This window comes from Anolis carolinensis, chromosome 1 (assembly GCF_035594765.1).
Source record: "Anolis carolinensis isolate JA03-04 chromosome 1, rAnoCar3.1.pri, whole genome shotgun sequence".
Taxonomy (NCBI): domain Eukaryota; kingdom Metazoa; phylum Chordata; class Lepidosauria; order Squamata; family Dactyloidae; genus Anolis; species Anolis carolinensis.
Genome location: NC_085841.1, coordinates 241936789 through 241961635, shown reverse-complemented (window position 1 = coordinate 241961635; position 24847 = coordinate 241936789). Strand labels below are relative to the sequence as shown.

General features: G+C 41.3%; 1 protein-coding gene across 3 annotated transcripts in view; it reads right to left on the bottom strand.

Moving 5' to 3' along the window:
- The window catches only part of tmbim1 (transmembrane BAX inhibitor motif containing 1), a 59434-nt gene that overhangs the window by 33875 nt on the left and 712 nt on the right, over window positions 1-24847 (bottom strand). Inside the window, exon 1 of one of the 3 annotated variants that reach the window (XM_003214946.3) lies at window positions 24333-24494. The exons of 1 other annotated variant lie outside the window; for it this stretch is intronic. Coding sequence is in view for 1 of the 2 variants with exons in the window: in XM_062967322.1 (XP_062823392.1) it covers window positions 21344-21424 (81 nt within the window). In the remaining variant the exon portion in view is untranslated. Of the gene's footprint in view, window positions 1-21343; window positions 21440-24332; window positions 24495-24847 lie in introns of those variants that run through there. One more of the 3 variants, XM_062967322.1, reaches the window with a different exon arrangement.

Sequence of the window (24847 nt, the reverse complement as noted above, 5' to 3'; positions counted from 1 at the left end):
AGGCACCATTAATGAGACAGCATTGCATTACATGTATAACCTAGAATATAATTTTACTTCTACATAGCCTTATGATGAATTTCTTAATCTTTTTCATCAATAGCTGTTATTACACTTTGTTTAAGTACTATCTCTAAAATTACTCTAAACTTCAGCAACAAGTTAATCCATCCAGATTTGGAGCAACCTCTCCAAGGTGTCAACAAACTAGTTAGTAGGATGTTGGTAGACAGGAGTCTATGACCTACGTTAGCCATTTAAGAGAGCCCAGTCCAAACTCTGCACATATTTTCAATATTTCTGTGCCAGGTTTCTCTGGACATGTTTTAAATTCTTCTGTGTTCTGATCAGCATGTGCTGGTGTGTGCGTATGGGTCTTTAAGTCACCAGAGACTCCAGTGTAATTAGACAAGAGTGTTGTAGGTAAAGAGTGTTGTAGTACAGCCTAAATTAGGGAATTCAAGTCATATACATGTCCGCATATTTGTATATGAGGATATGTATGATATATGCCTTAAATGCCCTTTTGATAGGAAGTCATGTAGAAAGTTTCAATTCAACCTCAGTTTGGTGCTAAAAAGCTAGGCTTTTCTTTGTAGAGCCTAATCAAGAGCTACAAGTAGGTAACATTTCTCAGTATGATAAACTGGGTGGAGCACAGCAAAGAACTGATTGTTCCATCAGCCTGCTTTTAGCAAGAGTCTCCAGTGCACAGAAACCATATTATTCAGGAAGCCAAAGAACGTGTGGCTTGCTGGTTTGTTTAGCCATTGTCCACTGTGGCCTCATCAGTCTTAATTCATTGCAAGCTCCCATTCCTTCTAGGTCATGAGACTCCATGGCAGAAAGCAAAACCATCTGTCTCTCTCCTTACTCCCACCCCAGCTATAAATGTCCTCTCCTTGCTGACTGTCCCCAACCTTAAAAAAAATTAATACTTTTCTGGATTCCCAAAATAAAACAAATATACAATGTCAAGACTTAATGTACCTTTTGTAAAGATTTGTGGTGGGAAGTACTGTATACAGACTTAGCCAATAGTTTGTTTCATAGAATCATAGAATCATAGAATAGTAGAGTTGGAAGAGACCACATGGGCCATCTAGTCCAACCCCCTGCTAAGAAGCAGGAAATCGCATTCAAAGCACCCCCGACAGATGGCCATCCAGCCTCTGCTTAAAAGCCTCCAAGGAAGGAGCCTCCACCACGGCCCCGGGGAGAGAGTTCCTTTGTATCTGTTGTGAATATGGCTGGTTATGCAGCCAAAATGGAACTAGTCACACATAAGAGGGAAGGTTGAGTGGAGGAAGAGTCAAAGTTGAGAAAAATACAGGGTGTTTCAATAGAATGGACCCAATTTCAAAACAGTATTTTTCAGGATGGCAACATGTTATAATCACACAAAAAGTTACAAATGCTTCAATGAGTTATCAATTTATTTTACTAACCACTCTACTGATCTTGCTGGAAGATTCAGCTGTATGCTGATCTATTTTAGTGCGCCTAAAGAACGCCATTTTGGCAATAGCTGACATGGCCAACTTCGCTCCTGACATGAAAAAAAATGACTAAGGGCCCTTCCCCACAGCCATATAACCCAGAATATCAAGGCAGAATAATCCACAATATCTGCTTTGAACTGGGTTATCTGAGTCCACACTGCCATATATCCCAGTTCAAAGCAGATAATGTGGGATTTTATTCAGCTGTGTGGATGAGGCCTGAGATAAGGGGCTGTTTGTGCACTGGGAAGCACATCAAGTGGTAATTCTTTGAAACTCCCACCCTTTCAAGAGGTAAGAATTCAATTTATGAGCAGTTTGTGGTTGCATAGACAATGATTTCGAAACAGGTCCATCTTTTTGAAACACTCTGTAAAATGAAAAATATTTTGGAAAAGAACTGTAAGTGAGAGGGCTACACAAAAGAGCCCAGTGCATTTAGAGGGGTGAAAAACATGTCAGGAAAGCTATAAAGTGGCTGGCATCTTCAGTAAGACTATCTCATGCATTGCAACAATTTGCCTATTTATAATGCTACGGACAAGTCTACCCATGCTTAGTCAGAAAAGCAATCCCACTAAGACAGTGGATCTATGGATCCCCAGATGTTTTCGCCTTCAACTCCCTGAAATCCTAACAGCTGGTAACCTGGCTGGGATTTCTGAGAGTTGCAGGCCAAAAACACCTGGTGACCTACAGGTTGAGAACCACTGTACTAAGAAAACAGGGCTTCTGTATCCTTAACATCAGCAGAGAAGTATGATTTTCAGCAGGACTTATAGCCTTGCTGGCATTTCCTCTTCCAAACCACCACTGTCTCTTCTGCAGCTGCTGGCATTTCTCTCTGATTTGAGGCCTGCAAATCACCCTGATCACACAAAGACTCATCAAAGGGAAGACTATCATCCCCTCATCCTCCAAATCGCCAGCATCTTGCTGCTGAATCTCAACAGAGGTAAGGGCACCTTAAAATATGTCTGTTTGGGTTTTTGTGTCCATCTTGACTGAATCAGTTGTCTTCAGTTATCACAAAGCCACTGCAAATGAGAGATTGCCTACTGTTTTTGTGTATGAGAGAAAGATGTAAGTAATGATAAATAACAGTATGATTCTGGTGTTCTTAATGCAACCATAATCTTGGATGGGGATCAGAAGCCCTCAATCTATCTGAGCATGATGGGTCTCCTTCTCCAGACATCTTCAAAAAGAGGCTGGGAAGCTACCTCAACATTTGCTACTATGGTGGATATTTTTCTACTGCAGTATGCTAAAATGGGAGATAGAGCGGAATAGAAATAAAATATATTATTATTATTATTATTATTATCTCATGTTTGGATATGGTTTTACTTCATAACTATATGTTATGGTTAGATGTTATGCTTTTGTTTTCACATGTATGTTTGCCATTGAATTTTGCCATTATTGTGTTGGACACCGCTTTGAATCCCCCTAGGGGTGAGAAAAGCAGTATATAAATACAGCAAATAAATAAATTACAGCTCTTTTCCCTTCTGTAGTAGGCAACCTACTCCCTTGCAAGATGGCAGCTGACTTTAGTTTTAGCAACCACTCCACATGTAGCCACTGAGCAAGGTAAGTCACCATACCTCCTAACACAGCAGAGGCAAAAAAACAAAAAAAAACAAAAACAAAAAACGAGTAGTCCAAAGCCCAGTTTTGCAACTTATTCCAATCATATGAGGATAAACTGATTACAGGGGAGCCCCAAGATTATTTTTATTCTTTTTAATGCAATATGAGATGGATGGTTCCAAATTTGACCAGAGCAGTGATGGAGAGTTTTGCCTCTCTCTGAGACACTTCTTGAAAGTGTGCCCCTACCACTTTCCAGGGCATCAGCTTCAGGGGGTTTTAAACTGAGAAAAAAACTCCACACACACACACGCCCATGGCTGGATTCACCACAATAGAAAAAAACTGGAACTCTAAACCCATATGTAAGAAAACAAAACTGGCTCTCTTCCTCTTGCTGTTCCTCTGACAGCCAAAGACCTTTTTACTCTGGCAAGCCTTTAGTGAGAGGCCTCATTTGGCACAGAAGGAACTTTTAACTGTGTGGTTGCTGTGTTTTCTTTCTACTGGGGTGTCCGACGTAACTTTTTTAATGGTGTGGGTTTTTTTACTCATTTCATATGTTTTACCCTTTTGGAATGAGCTATTTTGAATCCCATTCATGGAAGGATACAATATACATTGAATAAAGAAACAAGAATCTCCCAAGTAACAAGTGTGTCAGCTCTTCTAGTTGTTCAATACAATTGCTCCATCAAGCTGCAATAATTTTCTTTAGAAAATTTTTCTAAAAATCCCCAGGAAATTTATCCTTTTTCTTCCTTAACTAAATTGTAATATGCTTTTGTGTTAATTTGAAATGAGTTGTAAAAATATGCTAAATAGTAGAAATAATATAGTAGCTTGCTCTCAGTATCCATGGATTCAACTATTCACAGCTTGAAATAAAATATGAAAATATTCCAAAAGGCAAACCTTGATTTTCCCATTTGATATAAGGGACACCAACTGACTGTGCCATTGTATATGATGGAGCATTCATTGGCGGGGGGGGGGGGGGGGGGCTGGGGGCTGGAACCCAATGCCAGGAGGAACCAAAGGTTGATTTACCCGATTTTTTCTGATGTGCACAACCTGGATCTGAGTATTTCCCAATATGAGTTCCTTCTTTCATTTTCAGAGTCTAATTATTATATCTTTAATAAAACTTTATTATTAAAATTGAATTAAGAGAGTATATGACATCTCACATGCATATGAAAAGAAAAGAATAATACAGGAAACACTGCATATCTCTGTCTGCCTATTTTTAGCAAGAGGATCCTGTGCCAGAATATGCACTACTTTGAAAGTGAAATATATGTTTTTACCTATAGCATTTCTCATAGAATAAAGATTTTTCTCTCTATAAAACTATGAAAGACACATCTGACTAGAGCCACTGCAAATACAAATGCCTAAAACATCCACCTGTTTGGTGGATTCCCTACAGCAGGGGTCCTCAAACTTTTTAAGCCGAGGGCCGGTCTACAATCCTTCAGACTGTTGAGGGGCCGGATTATCATTTGAAAAAAAATACAAACAATTTCCGATGCACACTGCACATGTCTTACTTGTAGTGCAAAAACAACAACAACAACAAGAACAATGAAAGAACGATACAATATTTAAAAATAAAAACAATTTTAACCAACATACATTTATCAGGATTTCAATGGGAAGTGTGGTCCTGCTTCTGGCCAATGAGATAGTCAAGTTAATTAGGATTGTTGTTGTTGTTGTTGTTGTTGTGTGCCTTCAAGTCATTTCAGACTTGGGGCGAGCCTAAGTCTAAAATGTATTTATTATTTATTTATTTATTTACTGCATTTATTTACTACATTTGTATCACACCCTTCTCACTCCAAAGGGGACTCAGGGTGGCTTACAAATTATATGTACATACAATATATTATATTATTAGCATAGCACAATATAAGCATTATATATTACTATATTGAACTATACTGTAATATTATTAGTAATATTATATGTAATATAGAATATATAATTAATATTATCGTATGGTATTATTATTAGTGTTATATTGTATTACATTATAATACTATTATCAATATTATATGTATATACAATATATTATATTATAAAACTGAGGGCCAGGTAAATGACCTCGGAGGGCCGCATCCGGCCCCCGGGCCTTAGTTTGGGGACCCCTGCCCTACAGCTATGCTTTTCAAGCTCTGCCTCTTTCTATTTGCCTAATTCTCTAGTCTGGAACTCTATCCTACTAACACCATGACTGACATAGAGACTCCAGAACAGAAGAGAAAGACAATTTCCATTGCTCTTATCATCCTAGGTTTCAGGGCTGAGAAGATATTCATCTAACTGGCTGTACAAATATATGAGCAGTTTGTGTTCACTTCTTTCCCAAACAGCAGGGCTAGAACATAAAGGGCATGACAAAAACAAACTTCCGGGCAGAAGTAGGGGAGTGCACACATGCGTGTCCATTCTCATTCTACTAAGAAAATGAGAAAGAACAAACATTTGATACTGTTCACAGAGTGAGTAATTGAAAACTGAAATGGTTGCAATCTTATTATAGCCTGTACATTCCGTAGCTTTGAACCCATCATTAGCACTTATTAAATTTATTCAAGGTCTTTGTCCCTACTGCATTCTAGCTAGAGATAGCCTATTGAGCCCATTTGTGGTTTGAATTGAGCCAATATTCAGAATATAAGCTTTCTGGATTTTTGCAACAGATGTCTCTGAGGGCCCTTCCACACAGCCCTATATCTCAGGCAGAAAATCCCACAATACCTGCTTTGAACTGGGTTATCTGAGTCTACACTCAGATAATGGGGGATTTTCTGCTTTGATATTCTGGGATATAGGGCTATGTGGAAGGGCCCTGAGTCTGACACCAAAAAAAGCAAAGGAAGGAAAAAAGCAAACTAATAAGGATGCACACAGTGAGGCTGCTGAAATCAGGAAAACTGTAGTAAAAGGGGGAAAGAATTGTGTAAAACAAATGTGTACGAAACAATTTGGAGAGGTTACATTTTGGAATACAATTCCTGGAATCCTCTCTCCAAAATGAGTCATGGCAATTCTGGTTAGCAAGTTTGAGAGCTGTAATACAAGCAAGTAATCTTTCCATCATATGGTTCTGAGAGTGAAAACAAACTACTTGGACTGAGAGTGTGTTCAGAGCATCTTGTTCCTCTGTTCTGTGTCTGCCTTCCTGAGCAACTGTTTTTGCATGTGGTTCCCCACATGCAAAACATAGCTCTGGTGGAAATAGCTCTGGTGGGAAAAGTCCCAGGCAGATACTGCAAAGCTAATCTCAGCCTAGTCCTGATTTAAATTATGAGAAACCTAGAAGGTAGAATAGAACATCCCTAATACAGCAGCTGAACCTTTAAAAGAGAAAAGCACAAACAGACAAAATCTATGGAAGATGTGTTAGTTTGGATCCAAAGTTTCAAATCAAGGCCCCAAAGGTGTGACTTAAACTGGCAGAAGGAACAGGTGAATGTTACACAGGCAAGAAGGGAGAGTTTTCCTTACAAATTGTTTAAATAAAGCAAAAGTAGCTGCCTTTATTAATAAAGGCTTTTCCACCTTTGAAACAGTTCAATCACTGGGAGCAATTCAACAGGCATAACTTATTGACAGGAGCCACTGCTGACGCAGCGGATTAAACAGCTGAGCTGCTGAACTTGCTGACCGAAAGGTTGGTAGTTCAAATCCGCTGAGCAGGGTGAGCACCCGCTGTTAGTCCCATCTTCTGCCAACCTAGCAGTTCAAAATCATGCAAATGTGAATAAATCAATAGATACCACTCCGGCAGGAAGGTAATGGTACTCCATGCAGTCATGCCAGCCACATGACCTAGGACATGTCTATGGACAACACCAGCTCTTTGGCTTAGAAATTGAGATGAGCACCAAACCCCAGAGTTGGACTCGACTAGACGTAATGTCAGGAGAAAACCTTTACCTTAACTTAATGACAGTATTTCACAGGATCATCTTGCTCAACATCCAGTAGGCTGTTAGGAATTGTGGAGTAAAAATCCAAAACTCCCGAAGGGTCAAAGTTTGCCTATGCCTGTGCTAAAGCATCCCCAGCAAGAAGCCGTCAAGCCTCTTAGTGAGGACATTCAGAGAGGGAGACCTCACCAGCCCTCAGGGTAATTGGTTCCATTGCCAAAGGACTCTCACCAGGGCCGTAGCCAGAAAAAAAATTCGGGGGGGGGGGGGGGGGGGGTTGAACCCCTAGCACACACCTCTCCCTGCTACAAACCTGTCAATATCTGCTTGAAATAGTGCCTGGAGGGACTCTTAATGTTTTGCGTCTCATAGACTTAGCATGGGGATTTGGTTAACCAGTTAAAATTCATGAGTAAACCAGGTTTTTTTTATAACCTGAAAAATTTCGGGGGGGGGGGGTTGAACCCCTAAAACCGCCCCCTCACTACAGGCCTGACTCTCACTATCAGGAAGTTCTTTCTAATGTTCAATTGATATCTACCCTTTTGAAAACCTGAAACCACTAGGCTTACCATAGTTCTTCCCTCTGAGGCAACAAAACTAGCCTGAACATACCCATCTAAAGTAGCAATTGCTTTGATTCCAGTTACCAATTCTCCTCTATTGGTTAGGATCAAGTCCTAACAAACATTATGGAGGGAAAGGCAATGAATACACACCTACATTGACATGTGATGATTAAGCAAACAATAAAATTCACAGCTCAACATGAAGGGAACTAACTGGTGGTGCTCAGTGCTCTGTAAACAGTTAATATTAAACTGGAAGAACAGAATTATCAGGGCTGGGAGGGAGATGAAGACAAAGGGAACCAGCAACAAATGTTGCAGTGCTGCTGTTGGGATTTCAATCAGTTTATCACACCTTTCCTCATGATACTCCATTAACTTCTCTTCCCAATGAGATTTCTCCTCTCTCTTTTCCTTTCAATAGTCACTCCACATTCTATGGACAGGAACTGTATTATAAACACAGACCTCATTGACCTGTTCTGGAGATTTACTTTCTTTATTATTTACAATAGGATGCCTTTCTATCCACAGACTTGATATCCACAATTTCACTTACCCATGCACAAAAAAAAAAAATCCCCTAAAGTCTTTGTGGGCCTAAGTCCTCCAGTTTGATGCTATAGTAGGCTTCCAGTACAAGTATAGTTAAAATATAGGGTTTGCTATTAACATAATTATTTATTGGGGGCAGTCTTGGAATGTTTCCCTTAGATGTTGCATTATATTAAAAATAAAATATATTATATACTTTTATATAAGTTACTAGCTGTGCCCGGCCACGCGTTGCTGTGGCAAAGTCTGGTGGTATGGGAAATAAAGTATTGAGGAATTGGAGGTAGTTAAGGTAAAGGGTAAAGGTTTTTTCCTGATATTAAGTCCAGTCGTGTGTGAGTGTGTGGGTTGGTGATCATGTGTATTTGTAAGTCAAAGAGGTGGCATTGTTTGTAGAGTCCTTGGAGGTCATGTGGGTGGTATGACTGTATGGAGCGCTGTTAGTTTTGTGTCAGAGGAGTACTGATATTTGGTTGTTTATTTGGATGATATTGGATGTAGTGATATTTTGATGTTTTGGAACTGTTGGGTTGGGAGAAAGTGGGGTAATAGTGGGGGTGGACTCCGTTTTTCAAATTCAAACGTGCGACGTTTCATTGGAGAAGTTGAGTAGGTTAGCGGTTGAAGACACTGCGTCATTAGGGGATATTATTTCCTAAAGGTTGTGCATATACAATATTTGTGATTATTGAGTGTTTTTGTCTGTTGGAGGTAAGTATGAATGGTGTCTAAGAGATGTTGTAGGTGTTGTGAATAGGTATAAAGTACGTTATCATCGGTATATTAGAGTTGTATAAGAGATGTTGATGTTTTGAATGGGGATAGAGTACGTTATCATCGGTATATTAGAGTTGTATAAGAGATGTTGTAGGTGTTGTGAATGGGTATAGAGTACGTTATCATCGGTATATTAGAGTTGTATAAGAGATGTTGTAGGTGTTGTGAATGTGTTGTGACTGCGCCTTCGGGGATTATGGTTGATGGTGATGGAATTCGAAGAGGAAGAAAAAACCCTCGTGATGAGGGTTCACTGGAGGAGTTGCGCAGGAAGCGACTTAGAGAGCTATATGGGGGATCTTCTGAGGAAGATTCAGATGGGGAGATGGATGCTGAGGAACAGGTGGTGGCTGGGGAAGCGGGCACTGAATGGGCACAGCCACCGGAGATGTCTGGGGATTTGGGGCCTATGGATACTTGTGAACCTGGGGTTTCTGCAGGAGCTGATCCCAATTGGGATGCTTGGAGAAGGGAGGATGGTTCTTTAAGTGTTCATGGGGCTAAGTGTGGGCAGGATGATTGGGACTCCGACAAATTGCTAGGTACTCCAGATCCACGAGCTCTAGCTGTGTGGAGTTCAGACTCTGAGTAGATTTGGGACACCTGGTGTTTGGGTGTGAGTGTTTGGTCACCCAGGAGGAAGGGGAATAAAATGGGAATGTTTGGCCACTGCACTTTGCGTGTGGCAAGGTGTTGCTGAGGCGCCATTGGGATCTCTGTGTTTCCATGAAGACTGGACTTGGACTATGATTTGAATCTGCTGATATCACCTAGCTTGGCTCTCGCTGTGTCTTATCGTGGACCTGTTTTGGATTACTGCACCCTCTTCGGACTTTGGATTGAATTTGACCTGGCTTCTGTCTACACCCTCTGACTGACGGCTACTCCCGGCTTCTGACTATTGGTTTGTCTTTCGGAATTTCTGCTGCCTCCTGACCTGACCTTGGATTCTTCTGACGACGGCTATTCATCATCCCTTTGAGGCTTTCGGCTTATCTGCACCGTGGAAGCAGCTTTATTGCTTTTCTAGTTTGTTTATTTTCCAGCAATTAACTCTATTTGTTTTCCAAAGCTGAATTGAAGCGTTATTTAGTTTTTTATTGAATGCCAGCATGGGAAATTAGCGTGGCTCGTTTTTTGAGTTATTATTGTCCAATCTACTCTCGAAACACTGAAAAGTGAAGTGTTTCAAGGATATTTCCGGTGTTTATGTTATTTTCTGGCTTATCTTCGGAATAAACTCTGTTTTGTATGTTAACTGGCGTCTGACTCTTGACAGAATGGGTATAGAGTACGTTATCATCGGTATATTAGAGTTGTATAAGAGATGTTGTAGGTGTTGTGAATGGGTATAGAGTACGTTATCATCGGTATATTAGAGTTGTATAAGAGATGTTGTAGGTGTTGTGAATGGGTATAGAGTACGTCATCATCGGTATATTAGAGTTGTATAAGAGATGTTGTAGGTGTTGTGAATGGGGATAGAGAACGTTATCGGTATATTAGAGTTGTATAAGAGATGTTGTCGGTGTTATGAATGGGGATAGAGAACGTTATCATCGGTATATTAGAGTTGTATAAGAGATGTTGTAGGTGTTGTGAATGGGTATAGAGTATGTTATCATCGGTATATTAGAGTTGTATAAGAGATGTTGTCGGTGTTATGAATGGGTATAGAGTACGTTATCATCGGTATATTAGAGTTGTATAAGAGATGTTGTAGGTGTTGTGAATGGGTATAGAGTATGTTATCATCGGTATATTAGAGTTGTATAAGAGATGTTGGTGTTTTGAATGGGGATAGAGTACGTTATCATCGGTATATTAGAGTTGTATAAGAGATGTTGTAGGTGTTGTGAATGGGTATAGAGTACATTATCATGGGTATATTTGAGTTGTATAAGAGATGTTGTAGGTGTTGTGAATGGGTATAGAGTACGTTATCATCGGGATATTGTAGTTGTGTAAGAGATGTTGTAGGTTTTCTGAATGGGTATAGAGTACGTTATCATGGGTATATTAGAAACGTTATGATTGTATGATGATGTTGTTATTATTATTATTATTATTATTGAGAGGCTGGGTGGCCATCTGTTGGGAGTGCTTGGATTGTGTCCTGCATGGCAGATGGTGGGAGGTGTTAGCTGGCCGTGATTGTTTAGTGTCTGGCATTCCTGTGTTTTAAGAGTGTTGTTTTTTATTTGGTGTTGTGATTTTAAGCTTGTTAAAATATTAGGAGTCAGATTGTGTTGATTGTCATGGTTGATAGCATATATTTAAAATATTGAGTGTTAAAATGGGTTGGATATTGTAGAAGGGAGAGTATATGGAGAGAAATAATTCGGATGATGGGCGGGCGCTAGGACCCAGGGGACAGCTTTTTCCCATTGCCTGCCTTCCCTGTTGCCGGCGGCCATTATACTTTCTGTTTCCCTCCCGGGCATGGCTCCCAATGGTGCGTTGTGGGTTCTCTCCATGTGGAGCTGCGTGAAGTGAGTTTGTGTTGTTTCAACCTTAAGGCGTGGATGATGGGTTGTGTTGTCAAATTTCGAGGTTGGGGGCCCTTTACTTTTGTTGTTTTGCTTGGTGCTCGAATTCCATCACTCTTTTATATATATAGATATTTAAATATAAACATATGTATTTAATTTTTATACTTAAATATTTTTTTCTGATGGCAGTATGATATTAATTCCAACCTTGGAGTACTTCCCCAGATGTGCTGCCAGATTTCAAGCATGAATGATGCAATTTGACAACACAAGTCATGGTTCTTACAAATAACAGAGAAGAGGTCTGACAGCTAAATCAGCTAAATGACCCATCTCTGCTAGCGAACATACCTAGTTGATTTTAACTTGTGAATTTTATCTGCATTTATCAGTGAATTTTAAGTTGCATTTTAACTATATGTATCTTGCATTTTAATAGTGTTTTATTCAATGTTTTAACAACATTGTACTCCACCTTAAACCACAAGCAGTAATATAATAATAATAATAATAATAATAATTATTATTATTATATTGGTGGTGGTGGCAACATCATCTAACCTTCCTCTATCTCCCCACTGGCCATTCTTTATCTTCTAGAGCAGTGGTTCTCAATCTGGGGTCCCCAGATGTTTTTGGCCTTCAACTCCCAGAAATTCTAACAGCTGGTAAACTGACTGGGATTTCTGGGAGTTGTAGGCCAAAACACTTGGGAACCCACAGGTAGAGAACCACTGTTCTAGAGCAACTATGGCAAACCCACAGCCATCCAAATGTTGTCAGACCCAAATGCCAACCATCCCTGACTACTATTTGGAAGTTGGGAGTCCAGCAATGTGTTAAGCAGCATTGATTTCCTATCTCATTTTAGAGGTTCTAGAAGACAGATGGGACTGTAGCAGGCATGAGCAAACTTTGGCTCTCCAGGTGTTTTGGACTTCAACTCCAATTCCTAACAGCCAAGCAGCTGTTAGGAATTGTGGGAGTTGATGTCCAAAACACCTGGAGGGCCAAAGTTTGCCCATGCCTGGACTATAGGGATGAGCCCATCTTCAACCATGTCTAGGTCCCAGAAGAGTCCTGGGAACAGCAGTCCCTAAGAGGCGTCTGCTGTGTTTCTAGTTGGTTGTCTACCATGTTTTAGCTCCTCACAATCCTCTGCTGGTGAAGTTGGCAGGGGGAAAGGATCATTAAACCCTTTGTCCTGGGTGTGATTACCATATGTGTTCCGCAAAATACTGTCAGTAAGATTATCCTCTTTCTAAAAAGGGTATGTCTTTCATCTCTTCTTGAGCAATGCCTCCAGGACTGATCTCTTTTCAGTCAGAAGTATGTCAATCACAGGGCTTTTCAGGGAAGGTAATTATCACCTGTTGCAACACCAAAACTATTTGGATGTAATCATAGCACATGTCCTCCATTTATTTCATGAAACAAAAAGTGTTGCTCCACCATCAGACACTTTATGGTGGTCCAGCACAGCTGCTGAGTCCTTTCTTGTAATCTGACCATATCCTAAGCCAGGGGTCCCCAAACTTTTTAAACAGGGGGCCAGTTCATGATCCTTCGGACCGTTGGAGGGCCGGACTATAGTTGGCCACCGAGCAATAATAATAACAACAACAACAACAACAACAACAACAATAAAGATAGTTGGAAGAGATCCTTTGGGCCATTGAGTCCAATCCACTTCTGCCTTTGTGCACCGAAAGTACAAGCAAAGCACCCCTGACAGATGGCCACCCAAATAATAATAATAATAATAATAATAATAATAATAATAATAATAATAATACAGGGTTTTGGAACACAATACTCCTGAACTCACAATCATGTTAAAAAACAAAGTATGGATTGTAGATGTTGCAATCCCAGGGGACAGCAGGATTGAAGAGAAACAACTGGAATAGCTGACACAATATGAGGATTTAAAGATCGAATTACAAAGACTCTGGCACAAGCCAGTCAAGGTGGTCCCAGTGGTGATCAGCACACTGGGTTCAGTGCCTAAAGGCCTTGGCCTGCACTTAAACACAATCGGTGCTGCCAAAATTACCATCTGCCAGCTGCAGAAGGCCACCTTGCTGGGATCTGCACGCATTATTCGCCGATACATCACACAGACCTAGACACTTGGGAAGTGTTTGGCATGTGATCCAGTACAAGAGCCAGCAGAGTGTCTGCTGTGGACTCATCTTGTTGTGTTTCAAATAATAATAATAATAATAATAATAATAATAATAATAATAATAATAATAATAATAAGGGTTGTAAGAGAAGAAGAGACCCCTTGGGTCATTTAGCCCAACCCCCTTCTGCCCTTGTGCCATGAGGGCCAGATAAATGGCTTCAATGGGCCGCATCCGGCCCCCGGGCCTTAGTTTGGGGACCCCTGTCCTAAGCACTTGCTATGTGATCCTTATTCTCACCACTAGGACTTAAAGACACCACCTACCGTTCTGTGCCCTCCTACATTCACTTCTCCTGCCACTCCTACTCAAGCCCTGTTCAGCAAAGCCTCCATGCACATATACCTCCTGGGTGGGGATCTTGCAGCCCTCCAGAAGTTTTTGGACTGCAGTTCCCAGCATCCATCCCCATTAGCTATGCTGACTTGGGCCAATGGAAGTTACACTTCAACAGCAGGATCATTATAGATATAAATGCTCTGATTAGTGCAACCCCTAATTCAAATAGGAACTGTATGTGCAGTGCATACAAGAATGTACATGATCAGATTTTATGCAAGCTTAATACCTGAATGAGTAATGTTGGGGACAGAAGCAACTGATACAATACCTCTCTGCCCTCCTTCCCCACAAAACAGGTTTTGTTTTTATTTCTAAAAGATTACCCAAATAAACCAGCCCCTCTCTGTTTCAAAATTGACTCTGAAAAATAACCTTTTCAAATTCTGCTCTGAAAAATACCATTTTGTAAGGTGTGAGTCTGACTATCTTAAAAGCATCATTTCCTGTCAGATGTTGGAAGCTAAGCAGTGTTAATCCAGGTTAGTACTTGGATAGAAGACCACCAATGAATACCAGATGTGGCTGGCTATATTTCAAAGAAAGGAACTGGCAAAACCATCTCTGAGTATTCTTAGCCTAAGAAAAACTTATACCATAAATTGATGGGTGACTTGAACACAAATAAATTCACACACATACTGGTAGATCAGTTTAAAGTTTCCTTTTCTGAAGCTGTTCAGCCTCCCATGGGAATGCATGCCTTTTGCCCATGCAATGAATTGGTTTTGTTTTGATAGACAAAAGAGTGAAGACAAGCCTAACATTCCAGAGCCCTAACTGCAAGTACGTTCCAGAGCACAATAGTCAGGCTGGGTGTGGGATTCTGGGAGTTGTTTTCCCCTTTTTACCAGGCTCTTCTGAAAGCTGATTAGTGAATCAACCTTAAACTCATAGAACCACTAAATATTAGAGCTGGAAGGGACTACGATAAAGGTAAAGGTTTTCCCCTGACATTAAATCTAGTCGTGTCCAACTCTGGGGGTTGGTGCTCATCTCCATTTCTAAGCCGAAGAGCCGGCATTGCCCGTAGACATCTCCAAATCCAGGTCATGTGGTTGGCATGACTGCATGAAGCGCCGTTACCTTCCCGCCAGAGCAGTACCTATTGATCTCACCTTTGCATGTTTTTGAACTGCTAGGTTGGCAGAAGCTGAGGCTAACAGCAGGAGCTCAGCCCACTCCCCACATTCGATCCGCTGACCTTTTGGTCAACAAGACCAGCAGCTCAGTGGTTTAATCCACTGCGCCACGGGGGCTCTAGAAGGGGCTACAAGTCCCATCTAGTCCAATCTCTGTTATATAGGAATAAACAACTAACGTACTCCTGAAAGATATCCTTTCAACTTCTTTTAAGGATCTCCAAAGGGGAGACCGCCACTCTCTTTTCCACTCTTGAACAGCTTTTACAGTCAAGAAGTTATTACTAGTATTTAGATGGAATCTCTTTTTTGCAATTCGAAATCACCAGTTTGAGTCTTGTTTTCCAAACATTTCAAGTTGGTGACACACTTTCTTGAAATGCATCATTTTGTGACACAATAATTCAGTTTTATTTCCAAACTAGAAATTAAACCATAAAAGATACGGACACATATTAATTTAAATTCTAATAATGAAACGTACAGAGACACAACATAACTCATGGAAACCTTACATTATTTTAAATATATATGATTTATTGCATATTTCACATAAGACTGAATAGTTTTCTTGTAACATTTTCACACCACACCTACACATTGTAGACAACACACTAACACAGTTTGGAAAGCTTTGCTTGAGACGATCATTACTTAGGTTAAGTAATATTATATGTGATTGTTTTTATTTTAAAAACAAGTAGTTTCTTCTGAACTTCTATCAGCATGATTCCTCAATAAATATACAGAATTGGAAATTAATGTACCTAAGGTCAGGATTGGTCTCATTATGCACTAGACAAGTTGGTGGATACATGCTAAACTAGCTCTTAACTATTCTAAAAGCATTTATGGAAAGGCGTATCTTCCTCCATACAAAGCAGATTTGAGGAACTTTCAAAGATTTGAAGAAAGGATAATGTTTTATCTTTAAAAAATCAAAAATATTAGAGCCTGAATAAAGTTGTCATTGGTGAGATATTAGTGACCATTCCACTTGTTTTGGGCCTATGTGGGATAAAGCCTTTCTTCAAAACTCGTAAGTGAATTACCGTACTTCTGGGATTGTTAAAAGCCCTTCTACACAGCTGAATAAAACCCCACATTATCTGCTTTGAACTGGAATATATGGCAGTGTTGACTCAGATAACCCAGTTCAAAGCAGATATTGTGGGATTTTCTGCCTTGATCTTCTGGGTTATACGGCTGTGTGGAAGCACCCAAAGACAGACTCTGCAGGGTTTAGGGTGGAGGTCAAAATAGCAAATCCAGTCCTTTAGAAAGCCCAATATGTCATCTATATATATAAAAGAGTGATGGAATCCTGGCACCGAGCAAAACAACAAAACTAAACACCCCCCAACCTCGAAATTTCACAACACAATCCATCATCCACACCTCAAGGTTGAAACCACAAAATATCACGTCACGAACCTCCACAGGGCCTAAAAAAACCCCAAAAACTGGAGCTATTCAGTGCAATTCCAATGGGCCACAGCAACGTGTGGCAGGGCACAGCTAGTTTTACAATAAAACTCATTTGAGTGCTCAAAAGGATGCAGAGGGTGCATTATGTACACCTTTATTTTTTTTCCATAATTTTATTATGCTTTTTTTTTTTTTGAAAAAATCACATAAAGAAAAAAGGAGAATAGAAAAGGGGTTGAGGGTTGTGGAGCTCTGATTAGTAGATTAGGACTATATAAATGTCTACTACATGACTGAGGAAGAGGAAGGGGATTTAGGGGGAAGAGAACTTATGTTTGTTATAATTATTACATCTATACCTTCAATTCAAATACTATTATGCGCATCATCTAATGTTTTGAAAATTAGAAATTTGAAAATCCAAACATCTTCTATAACAAAACAGAACAATCTGTCTTTCATGTCAAACTAGTAGTCATAACTTCTCATACTGTCTGATGTTCTTCCAATATTCTTTTCTAATTCTTACATATAATTTAATTTTAACTACTGTCATATAAATATGAAAATTCAATTCCATTTGTTAGTAAATTAGTATTGTACAAATGGGAATTCACTCATAGTGTGACATAGGAGCGGCTTCAAGTTCTGGGCATGTTTAGCCTGCAGAAGAGAAGGCTGAGAGGAAACATGATGAGGGCCATGTGTAAATATATGAGGGGAAGCCATAGAGAGAGGGGATCAAGCTTGTTTTCTGCTTCCCTGGAGACTAGGATGCGGAACAATGGCTTCAATCTACAGGAAAGGAGATTCCACCTGAACATTAGGAAGATGGCCCACAAGGTCTCTTCCAACTTCTATGATTCATGCTTTCTTCTTCTTTTTAAACATGACACAAATATGATGTATTTGTGTATGTGTGTGTGTAATTATAAAATATCTAAATAACAAGGTTTGTGTCCATTTCAATTCTATTCACCATTGTGATAACCCCAGATTCTCATTTACCCAGGACATAAAAGTTACTTTCAAATAAAACCCAAGTGGTATGGATAGCACTGCCCTTGCAGAATACAAAGAAAGTCCTTCAGCCTGTCCTAATTTGCAGTGTTGGCACATCAAATGTAATTCCTATGGATTATTGGTTTGGCTCACCAGTTGAGGAAAGCCCAAGGAAAGATCCGTAGTTAGGACTTTTAGCTCAAAAAGATAGATGGAGAGAGAGAAGAAAGAGCTCTGGTTATTCATCAGTAAGAATTAGACCCTTGTCAATTTCCATTAGGGAACAGGAAGTTATGGAAGTCAAAGAGGATGGAAAGGTAAATTCCTTGTAGTAATGTGTGGATTTCTATAAATTTGTATTTTTATTTTCAATTTTAAGGTTTTATCTTCAAAAGCCATCAACCTTCATACCCTGAAAACTTCTGCAAGCAAGTCCTGTACTGGGCACACAGAACTCTGGGAAATATGTTCTGAATTTAATTGTGGAATATGTTGCATTGTTGTGGTTTCTGAAAATGATTTAAACTTGTAAAATCTTTAAAAATATTAATGCAATATTAAGCAGCTCCACTGAACCTAAGCAAACAGTACCACAGAATGATACAAAAACACATACACAGAGAGAAGGGTTATCAATATGTGGACACAATCCCATCTAACAAGTAGCTTGGCAGTGGAAATTAAGGAAATCAAATGGGAAAAAGGTGAAAGCTCAGCATTGTCTACTACACACGTTATGAAATAGACACAAAGTTCATATTGTGTGCTACATACAGCATAATGGGAAACCAATGCTCAGGAGGGGGGATAAAGCGTAAGACAGCAGACTTGGCACATATATTTTTATAGAAAAGGGGTGTCAGGATATGCTCTTCAGATAGCACTGACACCACTGTGAATGCATTTCTGCCTTCAAGTCACTTGCTGACTTATAACAACCCCATGAACTTCACAGGGTTTCCTTAGAAAAGGAAAAGGTGGTGTTGCCAATTCATTCATCTAAAGTGTAGCCACAGCACCAGCATTCCTTGGTGGCCCTATCCAAGTACTAACCAATGATAATCTTCCAAGATCAGACAGGATGTGGTGCCTTCAAGAGATTTACTGCTGACAGATTACTGCTGACAGCCTTGCAGTTTGATCCTCATTAGGGTGCATCTACACTGGAAAATTAATACACTTTGACATCATTTTAACTGCCCTTGTTGAATGCTACGGAGCCATAAGAGTTGTCATCTGATGAGGCACCAGCACTCTTTGTCAGAGAAGGCTAAATACATTTCAAACTACAACTTCGTGATTCCATCGCATTGAGTCAGGGCATTTAAAGTGGTGTCAAACTACATTATTTCTGCAGTGTAAATGCACCCATAGAAAAGAGAGCTTTTTAAAAAACACTGCTTCTTGCTTATCCCTAAAGGAAATGTTGTTGAGCAGGGTGCGACTTATACAAGCCCTTTCAAAGCACTTTAAAAATGTCTCTAGGATTGGGTGAGGCTATGGGCAGTTTACCCTTTTTCTACCATTTCATTACAAAGTGCTTGGAAGCAGGGAGGGGTGTACAGCAAGCTCACATCTCAGTGCAAAGTGGTCATGCGCAGCTGCTGCTACATTTCTGACTCCTTCCAAGAACAAAGATGTCAGTTGAGGAAAGGCAATCCATAGCACTCAGCCAAATTGGAACAAATAAGAATGGAAAAGTAATGTCATGTTTTCTCACATGCTTTGCTCCCTGTTCCAATTCACAGCAAATTAAGAGTTGATACACCACAGCTAAGGAAGTCAAACGACTGGGTACGTTATAACCCCATGTGCCACAGAACTCTCCCCAGTCCTTAGACACACCTTGGGCCTAATTGTCATAATGTGGAAGTGTGATTTGGGGGACTACACCTCACAGCATCCTCCAGCCCACAAGTTAGTCTAATTTCCCCCCTCTCCCATCCCCTTTACAACCCTTGCCTCAAAATAAATTAAATTAAGTCTGTTTTTCAAACAAACAAACAAAACAAGCAATGGATAGTATTCTACTCTGGCCTTGCCCCAGACATTTTGCCCTTTGTGGTAGCTTCTGGTTAATATAATCACCAACGGTTCACCAAGCCCAAATGTATCTGCCCAGAAGTACGTCTAATTGTGCTGATTCACCGTGATTTGTTCCCAAGTAAATACACTCTTGAATCTTGTTTCTTCAGCCCATCCACGTTGAGTACAGGATACCTCTATATGGATGAGTTCCCTAAAGTAAAATCAGTCTGGAAGCAGGTTTCTTTAATTTCAAGTCTAAGGTCACCTTTCCTCATTAGAGCCCTTTCCTAATACAAGTAAGTTGGACTACAACTATGGGATGATGGGAGCTATGGCCCACTTCACCATTGAAGAAGGTGAATTTTAAGTTTTCAAAGCCAGGTCAGGCTCTTTCCAAGAGAAAGCCATAAGATAAGGTTACTATTTCCAGTCCATCATTCCTAATTTCAAAACAGAGCTAAATTACGAGTTTGAATGGGAAACCCCCATCAAAGTGACAAGAATTAATGAGCAAGACAATAATTAGGGAACTCTAGGCTGGTAGGGCAGGGCTGTCTAACAGGTTCCTGATGGGCATGGCTGTTTCAGAAGGATGAATGAAAATAGTATGTGTTTATATCTGTGCCTTCAAGTCTTGAAAAGTTTTGACTTTTGAGGGTGATGAATCGATTTGGAGGAGTGAGGTTCAGCACCCAGGACAATTCCTTTCAAGTTCAAACTAAAACCCAGAATGGATTCTTAGTCTCACTGACAACGGAGCCAGCCCTATGATCAACAGCCAGATAACATGCCTTATTTGCCATCATCTTAGCCCCCATTGGTGCAGCAGATTAAACCACTGAGCTGCTGAACTTGCTGACCAAAAGGTCAGCAGTTCAAATCTGGGGAACGGGGTGAGCTCCCACTGTTAGCCCCAGCTTCTGCCAACCTAGCAGTTCGAAAACATGCAAATGTGAGTGGATCAATAGGTACCACTTTGGTGGAAAGATAATGTCGCTTCATGCCGGCCACATGACCTTGGAGGTGTCCACAGACAACGCCGGCTCTTTGGCTCAGAAATGGAGGTGAGCACCAACTCCCAGAGTCGGAAACAACTAGACTTAATGTCAAGGGAATACCTTTACCTTGCCATTATCCTTTTTACAGGATGCTAAACATTCCAACAATTGCCAAACGACAGCAAAGTGCAGAGGGATTTTAAAAAACAGTAAAAACAACCTAATTCTTTACATACATGGAAGTATTTGAAAGGGTTTGAAAGCACAATAATATACAACACATGTCTGCTCAGAAACACAGCCCTCTAAGCTGAAGGGCACTTACAGCTAGCTAAATGTAGACAGGATGACAGCTTCATTCTGTGCATTCAATCAATCAATCAATTTATTAATGCTCCAACCAATGGTCATATGCATTTCCATTCTGTACATGGTAAGAGTAATGGGGGAACTCAGAGGTGGGGCCAGGAATGCACACTGAGTATCTCAATTGAAGGTGGAAGCAAACTTAAGTGTTTACAAGACAGAACAAGACAAAAGTAAGGAAATGGAAGATTAAAGGCAATGGAAAGCAGTCAGTATATGTCAGAGCATGAGGTTGGAGCGGTCTGGGGGTGGAGTGAGTAAATGAACGTGTCATTCCAGCCGATATTTGTGGCAACACCAAGGAACGGAGGTGGTATGTAGCATCAGCTGAGCAATGTCAGAGAAGCTGACCCAACTCTCTTGCCCCACCCATTACGTCACTGTGTTTGCATCACTATGGATTTGTATTTTGTACTTACCTCTGCCGGCACTTTCCTCTTGCCTCTTAGGCAAACATTACTGGATGGGGGGAGGGGGGTCCTTTGGCCCTTTTTGTCCATTCCTAGGGGAAGAACAGGTGGCTGCTGTCTCTTGTTCCTTGCCCTATGTCTTCATCCCAGGTGAGCAACTTCTTCTGTGGTTTCAGGGCAGGGTGCATGGCACACCACAGTTGTCTTATGACTCCTTGCTATCTCTTTGTGCCCCCATTCCCAGCACCAGGTGGTTGCCTGACAAATGGCCTGTGCAAAACCATCTCTGAGTATGCCTTACCTAAGAAAGACCTACTAAATTCATGGGGTTGCCATAAATCAACAGGCGGGATACACACTCTTAATAACCCATTCTTCACTGTGGTCAGGCTGAAAACTGGAGAGGGCAGCTATACTTTTGATGGTTGTGTAAAAGAAGGAATTTCAGCAGGTGCTGCTTGACGCATACCAGCTGTATTTTATATACCAGGCATGGACAAACTTTGGCCCGCCAGGTGTTTTGGACTTCAGCTTCCAGAAATCCTAGCCAGCTTACTAGCTGTTAGGAATTTTGGGATGATATAGTTGATGCATAGATCTTTAGCTAAACTACATTGGCACCAAGCAGGCAGACACCTGTATATCTGTATTTTATTTTAAGTGAACCAGATGTATGTTGTAGGAATTGTGGGAGTTGAAGTCCAAAACACCTGGATGGCTGAAGTTTGCCAATGCCTGTTCTACACCATCCTTCTTAAAGGTATAGAGCACCCTCTGATTTGGCACCTGATTCCCCACCTAAATGCCAATTCTATCATGGTACAAAAATCTAACTAATTTATCAGACAGTTTTCTTATGTTCTTCCATAAAATTCCCCAGTCAGCTGATAGAAACACAAACACAAATTTAACTGACACACACAGCAAATTTAAACTGCATTAAAAACTAAAGAACATGTAGTATTTGGGGAATGTGAACAAACATAAACAAGAATCAAATTATTAATCTGAGAAAAATGAAGGCACATTTGCCTGGCACAAAAACAATGCCAGGGTATGTGCCTGGCAACTCTTCCTGGGAAGTGTCCAATTTAGCAGATAGTATCATAACAAAGGGCCCTTCTACACTTCCATCTAATCCATAATATCAAGGCAGATAATCCACATTATCTGCTTTGAGCTGGATTATCTGAGTCTACACTGCCATATAAAGTAGGTAAAGGTTTTCCCCTGACATTAAGTCTAGTCATTTCCAACTCTGGGGGTTGTTGCTCATCTCCATTTCTAAGCCGAAGAGCTGGCATTATCCGTAGACACCTCCAGGACATGTGGCCGGCATGACTGCATGGAGCACTGTTACCTTCCCTCCTTAGCAGTACCTATTGACCTACTCACACTTGCATGGCTGGCAGGAGCTGGGGGTAACAGCAGGAGCTCAGCCCGCTCCCCAGATTTGAACCGCTGACCTTTTGGTCAGCAAGTTCAGCAGCTCAGCAGTTTAACCTGCTGCTCCACCGGGTGCCATATAATCCAATTTAAAACAGATAATCTGTGTAGAAGGGACCTAAGAAGGCACTTTTGATGTGGCCACTTATGTCTACTTTGGATGATGCAGGAATCTGGACTCATGACATACAATAAGGCACATTTGGAGACTGCAACGTCCAGCGCCTCCCTCAACAGAACCGCAGACCAAAGAAGGGAACTTTCCCAAGTCCTGGGAATAGGACATTAAAGTCACTCCATTTGAGATATTTTTTCCCTCTAACTATTTGGGATGGCAGAGAAGGAAGAACAGCAACACAGAGACCAAATTGTGCGCCAAGGCTTTGTCACAGGCTTCTCCAACCTTTGGGCTCGGTTCCAGAAACATGAGGAGCAACAGTGCCGGAAAGCATGCCCAGAGTGCTCGTTTCTCAACACAAGTAATCACACAGTCCGATTCCCTAAGAGCGGGGCTCGTTTGAGCCCCAGGAGTAATCTTTTAGGAATCCAACCCCTGGCACAGCATTGAACGTGGGGATCGAAATCCAAACAAATTCTCCCCTTCCTTCCCTCCCAGGGTGCATCTACACTGCAGAATGAATACAGATGAAGACCACTTAAACTGTCACGGCTCAGTGCTGGGAAATAATGGGAGCTTTGTGTTGTTGAAGGCTTTTGTGGCCGAAATCACTGGGTTGATGTGAGTTTTCTGGGCTGTATGGTTATGTTCCAGAAGCATTCTCTCCTGATATTTCACCCACATCTATGGCTGGCATCCTCAGAAGTTGTAAGGTCTGTTGGAAACTAGGCAAGGGAAGTTTATATATCTGTGGAAGGTCCAGGGTGAGAGAAAGAACTCTTGCCTCTTGGAAACAAGTGTGAATGTAGCAATTGGCCAACTTGATTAGCATTTAATGGCCTTGCAGCTTCAAGTACTGGCTGTTTACTGCCTGGGGGAATCCTTTGTTAGGTGTTAGCTGGCCCTGATTGGTTTCTGTCTGGAATTCTCCTTTTTCCGAAGTGTTTACTGCCCTGATTTTAGAGGGTTTTTAAAATACTGATAGCCAGATTTTGTTCACTGTCATAGTTTCCTCCTTTCTGTTGAAATCGTCAAGGAACATGCAAGGCACTGCAGACCAACCCAACCAGAGAAGTCAGCCATAGCAAGGCACTTGATGAACCAACCTGGACGCATCATATTATTTGAGAAGACAGAAATGCTGGACTACTCTCACAACCACCATGTCAGGCTACACTGAGAAGCCATTGAAATCCACAAGCAGGTGGGCAATTTCAACAGAAAGGAGGACTTCCAAAAGGAACTAAACATCCGAGGGGAAAAACATCAGAGAGCGGGAGACTTTGCGTCACACTATAAGGAAAGAAGAGAGAAGTTTGGCTAGGAGGCGAAAAGAGGTTTGCAAGTGTTGAGACCAGGGAAAAAGGCAACCACACTGCTTCAAGTGTCCTGTTTGGTAGGCAGCCTTTCTCCCGAGTCTCAGGGCACACTCACCTGAGCCGGTTTGGTGTTCGGGTAGTGAAGAAAGACTCTCTCTTCCTCTTCCTCCTCGGCCTGGCTCCGACTGGAAGTTTACAACACTTCTCTGGTCCCAGCCCCCGCGGAAGGAGGGAGAGCGGGCGGCGCCAGGGTGACTCCCCTTCTGCGGCCAGAAAAGGCAAGGCAAGGCAAGGCAAGGCGCGCCGAAGAAAGAGCGCGGCCGGGCGGGGCTCGCGGGCTCCCCCTAGAGGCCTCTTCGCGTAATAGCCGCGGAAAGTGGCCTAGGCTTGGCCCTGGCACAGTGGTTCGCAACTTGTGGGTCCCCAGGTGATTTGGCCTACAACTCCCAGAAATCCCAGCCAGTTTACCAGCTGTTAGGATTTCTGGGAGTTGAAGGCCAAAATATCAAGGTTGAGAACCACTGGGCCTGGCAGGAAAGGCCGAGAAAGGTCTGCTCTTCCACGGGCGCGCAAAGGTGCCTCCATTCCGCACAACTTCTGCACTTTCTTACACTGCCTTATAATCCAGTT